This window comes from Lolium rigidum, chromosome 7 (assembly GCF_022539505.1).
Source record: "Lolium rigidum isolate FL_2022 chromosome 7, APGP_CSIRO_Lrig_0.1, whole genome shotgun sequence".
In the NCBI taxonomy this organism is placed as follows: domain Eukaryota; kingdom Viridiplantae; phylum Streptophyta; class Magnoliopsida; order Poales; family Poaceae; genus Lolium; species Lolium rigidum.
Window position 1 is genome coordinate 175,504,597 of NC_061514.1, and position 9,824 is coordinate 175,514,420.

Consider the following 9,824-nt stretch of genomic DNA (forward strand, 5'->3'; position numbering starts at 1 on the left):
ACCATCGACCCATCCGCCGATGCGGGATCGCCGTTGGAAGGCTGCGGCACCTCGCCGCTGCCGACGCTCGGTTTTGTCACCGCCGCCGTGGGATCGAGTGGTCGCCGCCTGGAGAAGGAGGCCTCGCTGCTACCGTCAAACGCGCAGGCTTTGCCCAACGTCGACTCCCGACAGCGGCGAGGGGGGGGAGGGTCGGAGGTTGGGCGGAGGAGGTTAATGGAAGCTGTGGTTCAATGTGAATCCCCGTCGTAAAATCACTTTTGATCTTGGGTGCATATGTTTCTCTCATCTAAAAAACAAATTTTAAGATGTTAAGGAATTTACGGGGGGAAAATCACTTGTATATCTCCACATTCTACGTGTTTGATCTTGAGTACATATGCTCTTCTTATCTAAAAAATAAAATTTAAGATGTTCAAAAATTTAGAGAAAAAACTCGGTTGTTTTGCTGAAAACCGACAATTTTTTTGCTTGCTCAAAGCACTTTCTGAAAACATATGATGTGGAGATATACACGCGAAACTTTCTATTTTTTATTTTTTAATATTTTAAATATGCTTAAAAGCATTTCAAATAAAAGGAGCATATGCACTCGTGAGCTAAAAACAGCACATCCACCGGAGTCTACCTACTTAAACAGAGACATGAAACTGCAAAACACTTACTTTTTGAGTGCACTGTTGTCAAGCATCTTTCGGAGATCATTTCTGACATCTTGGGTTTTAGTATTGGTACACTTCTGTATCTGTTGCCCGTGGTGGATCAATTAGGACAAAAATTCCGTGATTAATATTTCATCCTCATATGTTTTCTATGGACTATATGGTGTTTACATAATGATTTGTGCTTTCAGGGTATATCATAGCTAGGTGTCAAAGAACTGCTGAGAAGACTGCACTCAAATATCAGAAATTGGAAAATGCTCTCCCAAGACTGTTTGAGCTTGATGGATGCAAACTTACTGCTGTTGGACCGCCGGAGAGGCAAACTGTTGAGGATAGCTTGGATGTGAAACTTCTGCCGATAGGTTTATCGTCTACTGTTTTTTTTTTGAAGGAACACTACTGTATTCCATTAAACATATAAACTGGCCAACTCGCCAGCACAAAGTTCAGTTACAAAATGTGGAAGTTCCGCAATCCATACATTTTGGTTGCTATCCTCTAACATAGCACCCTGATTTGCTAGTACATGAGCTACATTGTTACAAGTTCTTTTACATACTAATAATTTTACATCATCATAAGCCACGTCCAGAAGGGATTTTATTTCTTTGAAAAGACGTCCTAATTGTGATAGATCATAGTCCTGAGTTGTGACTGCTTTCTTCAGCTCTGTTGCATCCATTTCTAATTGCACTTTGTTGCATCCCATCTGAGAAGTAATTTTTTATTGCCTGCAGCATAGCAAAAGCTTTAGCATGTAGGGCTGATTGTATTCCTATACTGTGACCTTCCCCAGCTGCTACTGGAAAGCCACATTCATTTCTAACGATAAAACCCCAGCCTCCTGTATTTGTATTTTTGTGGAACGCCCCATCTATGTTTATTTTGACATAATTATGCAAGGGTAGTTTCCATTTACCTGGCTCTGTTTTCTTGCTTGATTGTTTCTTTTGGATCAGTTTCTTATAATCCATTGTGTGGATCATTACTGAAGAAACTGTTTGTTGAAGAGGTCTGATTTTATCTCCAGCATTTGCTTTATTCCTTTCATTCGACCACAGCCATAGTGCACAGCATATTGTTAACTTCCTTTCCTCCTGTAAACTGAAAACTGTTTCCAGTACTGAAATTTGATCTCTGCACTTATTTAGTTCTTCCCTTACATCTTCAAGTTGAAGTTGCCTCCATAATTGTTTCACCAATTTACATTTGAGGAAAATGTGGCCTCCGTCTTCATCAAATCTGAAGCATAGTGGACATCTTGTGTCTACATCCATCCCTCTTCTTCTTTGATTCATACGCAGTGGAAGAGTGTTAGTGGCTAACCTCCATAAAAAGTGTAAGATTTTACTAGGAAGGGGAAGTGACCACAATTTCTTCCATATTAAGGCCTTGTTCTCTTTATCAGTTTGAGATGACGCTGGGTTGCCGTGGATAGAATCTTGAGCTTCCATGTCCCTTGCTACTCTGTATGCTGATTTTGCTGAGAATACCCCTTTTTTGTCGTAATGGCCCTGAAGCTTTCCTGCTAGAGAGATGGCGCCAAGGAGTGGCGTGTGAAGCCTTAGTGGAAAAATATCATCCTCAAGGCTTTGTCCTAGATGTTTATCTCTGTAGTTCCTTTTTGTTTGCTTGTCTGCAAAACTCACAAGCCTATATGTACCGACTTAGTTCGGCCCACTATTTTGTTTCGACTGCTATATACCGACCCGGTCAGCATATAGCAGTCCCATCAAAGAGGGCCTAATACAGCAGTAGCCAGCAGTTCGGCCCACTATCTTGTTTCGATCCCCTTGCCCTTGCCTTAAAGCCCAGTAGCCCGCTCAGCACACGGCATCCCCCGGCTCTCCCACAGCGACGGCGCGACCACCCCTCACTCTTTCCTCCTCCTTGCCGTGGCGGCTCCCCTCTCCCCTCCTCCTCCGCCGCCGCCGCCGCAACCAAAAACCCTAAACACTAGCAGCAGCAGCAGCAGCTCCACCTCGCGATGGCGGACGCGGTGCAGTTCCGCCTCGAGGGCATGCCCGAGGAGCTCGACGACCTCCTGAACCGCGGCCTCTTCACCAAGCCCGAGCTCGCCGAGGTCGTGCGCCGCCGCCGCGACTTCGAGTTCCGCCTCCGCCGCCACTCCCCGCGCAAGGCCGACTTCCTCGACTACATCGACTACCTCCTCCGCGTCGACAAGCTACGCGACCTGCGCAAGCGCGCCATCATACGCGCCACGCCCGACCCGGACCACGAGGATGGCGGTGGGAAGAAGAAGAGGAAGAGGAATAGGAAGGGCAAGTGGGCCAAGTCCGTCTCCGACGCCGCGGCAGTCAAGCGCGTCCTCGGCGTCTACCGCTTGGCCACCGTCAGGTTCAAGGGCGACCTCGACCTCTGGTTCAGATACCTCGAGTTCTGCCGCCAAAAGCGCCACGGCAGGATGAAGGAGGTACGCATCCAGTATTTACCTGTAGAGCTCTTGGTTCAGCAACGATTTACTGACAAGTTGTTCTAATAGGGCTGCAGCGTCGACACATACAGTCAGTGTTGGTCATGTTTTATTTTCACCATGCCTGAGTTGCTCTTGTTCTTGACTTATAAACATATATAATGTGAATTTGGGATGGAACAAACATTTATGCTCAGAAAAGTTGGATACTTGAGATGGCCTTCTGAGCGCTTTGTGTTTTGAGCTAGAAATTTAGTGCCAGTGTGGGATGTATATTCTAATTCCAGGTGAATATTTAGGCAAGGAATTTCACTGCCTTCCATGCCCAACCCTATTAATTTCACTCAGAAATTCAACTGGTAGTTCTGGGTATCTAGATGTGCATGAAATTTACTAATGCTTTCACCATCCGCTCGGAAAGTGAGAAGGATAGCTTACTAATTTGGAAGGACGCCAATATTTAGCGGTCGTTATTCAGAGCGAACGATTTTGGTCCAACCAAAAATTGCCATGTGGCAACTTATTTTAGCTTGTTTTGATGGCAATTGGCATCTACCGTCTGCTCGGACGGCTGGCAAGTCGTCTGCTCCGGGATACTAAAATCTGAATGTTCTCATGATTTTCCATTAGGAATCGGTGAACTACTGTATGCTGAATGTTTGTCGTATACAAGCTGGCGAAACATTTTCTCACACCTGGTAGTTGTTTCCTGGTTCTTGGAGGAATACCCTGACCTGCCTCTCAGGCAAGTAGTGCCACAAGGGTGTTATTCATGGCATGAAATCTCACCCGTAATGGCCATATTGGATATTACCAAGAACTTTTTGAGACAGTCATGCTTCGGTCCAGTTTTCTTAGAATAGGTGTTGGGTAATCCGTGCGGCGCAAGTCAAACTCCGTGTCACTACCTATGGATCACGGAGGCGGAACATAGGGCAGTGGTGGTGATGGCAGCTATGTTGGTCGGTGGTTGTTTATCAGGATACAGGGACACAGAAGGTGATAATTGAGAGAATACTGGACGTGGTAGGCCCAACATTTGTTCGTGATTCCAGATATGGTGATGATGTACCTGTTCAGTAGATGTGGCCACTTCAATTTGTTGATTTCTGTATGCGCATGCCCAGGGATGGATAAGACAAGAAAGCAGTAGTGGAAAGTTTTGTGTTTGTTTAAGCGCTTAAAATATAACTAGCAAGAAAAGTTATGGAACCTTATGAGTTCACCATGTAGGTGTGTATTTGATTATGATGTGAATTTTGGGCTATGAATTCCAATGTAGGCCATAGTTGGTAAAAGAGTGGAGTTTGCATGTTCTTGGTTGTTAAATCTGGAATCTGCAATAAGATTTGGGCTAGAGCATAAGAAACCATTAATGTTAAAGAGATTCTCTTGTTCTTCTGTGACATCTTATATTGCATACTTTGGTTGATCTTATTGCTTTTTATTGCATTTATGGATATCCCTTTCTGCCGGCCATTACTTGTAACCGCCTTGTGGTGACTGTTGATAAGTAGGTTTGCAAAAAAAAACATTTTGTGGACCAAAACTAGATAGAAGTGTTAAATGCAGGACTGACTTAATAAAATGTCATTATTCTCACTTTTATTTGTATTATTTGCAGGCTATGGCACAAGCCATTCGTTACCATCCTAAGGTTCCTGGGCTTTGGATGTATGCAGCAGCTTGGGAATTCGATCAGAACTTGAATGTTGCTGCAGCACGTGCACTCATGCAGAGTGGTCTCAGATCTTGTCCCGGATCAGAGGATATGTGGATTGAGTATCTGCGCATGGAGCTTACCTATCTTAACAAGCTTAAGGCTCGCAAGGTTGCTCTTGGGGAGGATGTGAAGACGCTGCAGAAAAGCAATGATGATTCAGGTCACTGGAAAGAGGAGAACAAAGAACTGTTCATGTCACTTGATGAACAAGGTGCTGAGGAGTCTGGCTTGCAGGGAGTTGATTTGGAGGAGAAGGAAGATCTATTTTGGCAGCAAGGCTTGTTAATCATTCGAACAATTTATCATGGTGCTATGGAAGCTCTTCCATCAAGCTTAACCTTGAGGAAGAAAATTTTAGAGATATTAAATAGTGTTGAGCTCGCACATTCTGAAGAGCTGAGGCTGGAGGTCATGGATGACCTCAAGAAAGATTTCTCTCACGATGAGGACTACTGGGATTGGTTTGCTAGGCTTCAGCTCAGTGATTCCACCAATTCCTCGAATAAAAAAGAAGCTTTATTGAATAAGTTGAACAAATCAATTCAGGTGAAAACATTGTGCCATCACTTTATTACATCATGGGTTATGAGTGAATGCCAATCTTTCTTACTTTCTTGAGATGAATCTGTTTTTGCAATTTGTCCTCGCCATCTCTTCCTGCAATCAAATGTTATCCTGAGTGGTAGGTCTGCCCCTGACTAGATTAGTATTAGGTTGATGTTCATCTTATGTATTAATTATCACCATATGCTTGTTGTACAAGTTGTTGCCAGAATTTTAATCTTTCAGCTGGACTTATCCAGAGAGCGAATTCCATCTTTTCCTGAAATGAAATGTTATGCTGAGTGGTAGGTTTGCCCCTGACTACATTAGTACCAAGTTGATGTTGATCTTAAGTGTTAAGTATCACTATATGCTTGCTGTAAAAGTGTTGGTCACAATTTTAATCTTTCAGCTGGACTTATCCAGAGTGAATTGCTTACCCTTGCTATACATATCTGGTAGCTAGCAGTCGTTATTCAGTGAGGTTAAGTTTTTATATGTGACTATCTATTTTATTCCAAGACATGAATGTCACTAGACACAACATTGTCGATGTTCTAAATACATGTCTTTCAATTCTAGGTGTATGATGAAGCTGTCAGAAAGTTGCCTACTTCCAAAATGTACTCCCTGTATGCAAAATTTTGGTTGGGTGTTATATTCTCCGACAGAGAGGATTCCATCTCATTATTTCAGGATGCTGAGTTTGATGCTTCAGAATTCACTTCATCTATGCTGAAAGTTTATGAAAATGCTGAATCATGTGGTTGTCTCGCCGAGGAACTTGCCTGCCAATATGTCTCACTCCTTTTGAGGTTTGGAAGATTTGAGGAAGCTAAGAATCTTGCAGCAAAGCTCTGCAGCGGACCTCTTTTACAGGCTGCAAATTTGTGGAACCTGAGAGCCACCATAGAGATAAACTCGCTTGGTACTGCTACTGGCAGTTCTTCCTTTAGTGAGGAGAATCTAAGTTCTCTGTTTGATCTGTTTAATGTTATACTTCCGAAGTTATCCATAGCCAAGGCTGAGGGACTGTGGCATACGGTATGTGTCTTCGCTTTATCTCGTGCTTTCCCATGGTTCCCTAGTTTCTAGCAGTTCATTCCCTGGTGCTACTCTAGACCTATATTGCAATATTTTGCTTTGCTCCATTTCTAGTGTGAATGTGATTATGATTTATTATTTCTATATCTATGGTACTATGACACTGTCTTGGTCGTTCTGTTTCATTTGTCTACTTGATATGGGTTTATATTGTACTTTCTATTGCATTAACTTTATATTGTTCAACTGATTGCACTGCTCTCTGTAAAGGGTGTAATACTGTTTTCCTTATGCATTTAATAAAAGTTTGTTTGTAATGTGAATTGCAGGCCATGAAATTGTTTTCTCACGATAAGATATATTTTAAAAAGCTGGTGAAGTGTGCAACGATATCATTAAGTTCGGCTGGTGGGAGTGATTGTGGAGCTTCAGTCTCTTCTGCTATTATTGGGTGGGTTTTGCAGAAGGATGGTATTAAGCAAGCTAGGAAGATGTATAAGAGGTACAGAATTTGTGGCCCTTCAGTGATATTGTTTGCAATGCTAATCTGAGTTGACATGCTAATTACATGAAGGAAATAAGCATTGTTGCATGTAGTGTTTTCTGTCCATTTGCCAAAACCTAACATTGGGCCTAACATGCTATGAATTAATGGTTTTGTTAATATTGCTTGTACTTAATTCAGATATATTATCTGCCTTCGTTGTCCCCTTTGGTTACACTTATTTCTGCATTAAAGGTCTAAATCAGATAAGTTTAGTTGATGTTGCCTGCTGGTTGTTGGTTGATTAGACTTGAGAGTTGTTTATATACTGAGGTAGCATGTTTCTGACACTTGTCCCTCCATTGCCTGAGGTAGCATGTTTCTGACACTTGTGCGTTCATGCAGGTTTTTGGCTTTACCGCGTCCCAGTCTTAAGTTATTCCAGTTCTGCATAGAGCTGGAAGCTAACCTTGCATCAACGGGAAACCATGATGCATTAGTTACTGCGCGCAAGCTGTTTGATTCAGCAATCAACCATTATCCGCAAGAAAGAGAACTTTGGAGGAAGTACTACAACATGGAGTTGAAGGTATGGTTTACCTATTGCTATTTATTACTTTTGAAGCAACATGCAGGAGCTCTGTCTTTTCATCAAGGAGAAAAACAGCTGACCAATTAATAAGGAAAACTGCTGAAAAAATATACTGCTAATTAGACATTGTTTTCGTCAGTCACCTGCTCCTGTCTCTTGATTAATTGCTTATTCATGTTTGTTGACATTGCATTTGCACTATACCAACCAGGTAGGAACATCGGAAACATCAAATGCTATCTACTGGCGTGCCCGAAAGGTGCTCAATGACCCCACTGCCCTCCATTCCCCGTAGCTAGCAGCGTGTGCCTGTACTATGTAATATCTATTTTGATTGGATTGATTCGTGTGTTGCTATAGGCATATCTTAGTCAACTAAGTCAACTCGACAAAATTTTTGTTCTCGTTCTTTGTCGATCCGATTTTTTAAATGTTTGTGGGATGTCTTAAGAAAACTGGAATAGCTTGTGTCTGCCCAGTCCAGTCATGTAATGAATATACTGATAAGATTACCCAACAATATAGCATCAGCCTTGGAGCAAGTAAATCAGTTGCTGAAGAGCAATTGAAGCAGTGACTGGAGTCTGAACCTATTTAACCTTACGCCTCTATGATCAAAGGTTGGAGCAGTTGAACACTTTCTGTAAGAGAGCAAGTCTATTTAGTTGTTTTCATTTTGACGTCTTAGCTGAATTTGAATGGGGCAGCCATCAGTCTCGAATAGAAAATATCTTGGGAAAGCAAACAAACAAATAGCTTCCACTACTGCTTATATTGATGGAGGCAGCCATTTCAATTTTCTTTTTAATTTTAAAATTAGAAATTTAATGAGATGGATGGTTCATTTGCTGATTATATTGATTGGCTACCTCCACCTCGAGCTATTCTCCGTTGCCGTCGCTCTGCCCGTCGTTTGGTCATTTGCTGGCCGGTGTGCCGGCAGTGTGGAAGTAGCGGCGTAGAGCTCACCACTCACGGAGGGGCCGTACCCGGAATCACCCTCGTGGAGTCGTGTGATGACCGGCCGACTACTCTCAAGCCTCAAAGGCATCACAACATGTCGGGCAGCTAAAGATCACTACTTAGTAAAATACTGATATCATCCAATTTTAGTTGCAACTCATCATGAGAACGTATCATGAAGCGAATCTACGGTTTGTATACATTTTTCTAGTAACCTCACTTGCAACTAAATATTTAGTTCAAACCCCATTTGCAACTTAGTTGCAACTTAACTTGCAAACTTGCAACTGAAATGCATAAATCACGACACAAATCTAACATTCATGAAATCTATTGAACCCTAAGCTAATTCTCAGCCTACTAAGAATTAGCAAATCTGTTATATAAAACCGAACAATAAGCAAAATCAAACAAAAAGAAACTTAAGGTTAAGTTCAGTTCAGACTTGGGCTTGGACTTGGGCGCGATCATGTTGGACTAGGCTCAAAAGTTTAAGTTCAGACTTTGGTGTGGCTAAACCTCAGTCATGTATAGTATTTCTTTTTTGAAAAAGAAAAAAGTTCACAACGATAAACATAGCTCGAAATAAAGTTACTCCGCGTCAAGGTTCAGGAAAGCGGAAAGCGTAATTGGTGTGGTGGCCTTCCGCTTAGAGCTTATGCATTTAGTGCGTGCTTAAGCGGTGCTAAAGCATTCTTGACTTAGTCAACGGCAGGACCAAAAACTAGCGAAAATCAGGAATTTCAGACCAAAAAACAAATATTATTTGAACATAACAGTGGAATAAAGATAGCTTACCGAATCAGATCAGTACACAACAACATAACTAGACTGATCTGATTCATTATGGATCACCATCCCGGTTCTATTGATAAAATCAACGAAACCTAAGGTAAATAAAGTGAAAACATGGCAAACAAAGAACCTAAATGGGAAAACTACCAGTTCCACTGGTGGGAGAATGTGCGCACGCTGCCGAGGCTCCGATCGAATGGCAAAGACCAAGCCCTCTTTGTCACTGACTCGACGTCGTTTAATAAAAACTTCTTTCGAGAAAACTCAGTGTTCGATCGCCATCTTTCTACTCGTCAAGTACCTGCACGTATTAACCTCCCATTTCAGTTTCTTGGACTTCTTTGTGCTGCACACCCAACCATGAGCTAACCAAAACCTCTCGTCTCCGCGCGTCCAAGCTGCTCGATACCATGCATCCAAGCTGCCTACACAAACATCAGCAATGGCCCGCTCCGTCCCGAAGCAGCGCCTGGTAGTCCTGACCGCCGCCGCGGTGGCTCTTGCCCTCTTCGTCGCCACCGTGGCCGACGACGCCGAAGAGATCCACCTGCACATGTACATGCACAACATCTACGGCCCGC

At 42.7% G+C, this 9,824-nt stretch overlaps 1 protein-coding gene across 1 annotated transcript; it reads left to right on the plus strand.

The window, feature by feature from the left end:
- Window positions 1-2,644: 2,644 nt before the first annotated feature.
- Window positions 2,645-8,032, plus strand: LOC124674933 (U3 small nucleolar RNA-associated protein 6 homolog). The gene is made up of 6 exons (XM_047210985.1): window positions 2,645-3,099; window positions 4,724-5,368; window positions 5,948-6,409; window positions 6,739-6,911; window positions 7,299-7,482; window positions 7,697-8,032. The coding sequence occupies exons 1-6, from the start codon at window positions 2,653-2,655 to the stop codon at window positions 7,778-7,780; spliced, it is 1,995 nt and encodes a 664-aa protein (XP_047066941.1). The 5' UTR covers window positions 2,645-2,652; the 3' UTR covers window positions 7,781-8,032.
- The last annotated feature ends 1,792 nt before the right edge of the window (window positions 8,033-9,824 follow it).

Excerpts from the sequence above, each read along its gene's own strand:
- LOC124674933 (XM_047210985.1), top strand. The coding sequence starts at position 2,653 with ATGGCGGACGCGGTGCAGTTCCGCCTCGAGGGCATGCCCGAGGAGCTC. Across the intron at positions 3,100-4,723 it reads GCCACGGCAGGATGAAGGAG|GCTATGGCACAAGCCATTCG; the intron begins GTACGCATCCAG and ends TATTATTTGCAG. Across the intron at positions 7,483-7,696 it reads ACTACAACATGGAGTTGAAG|GTAGGAACATCGGAAACATC; the intron begins GTATGGTTTACC and ends TATACCAACCAG.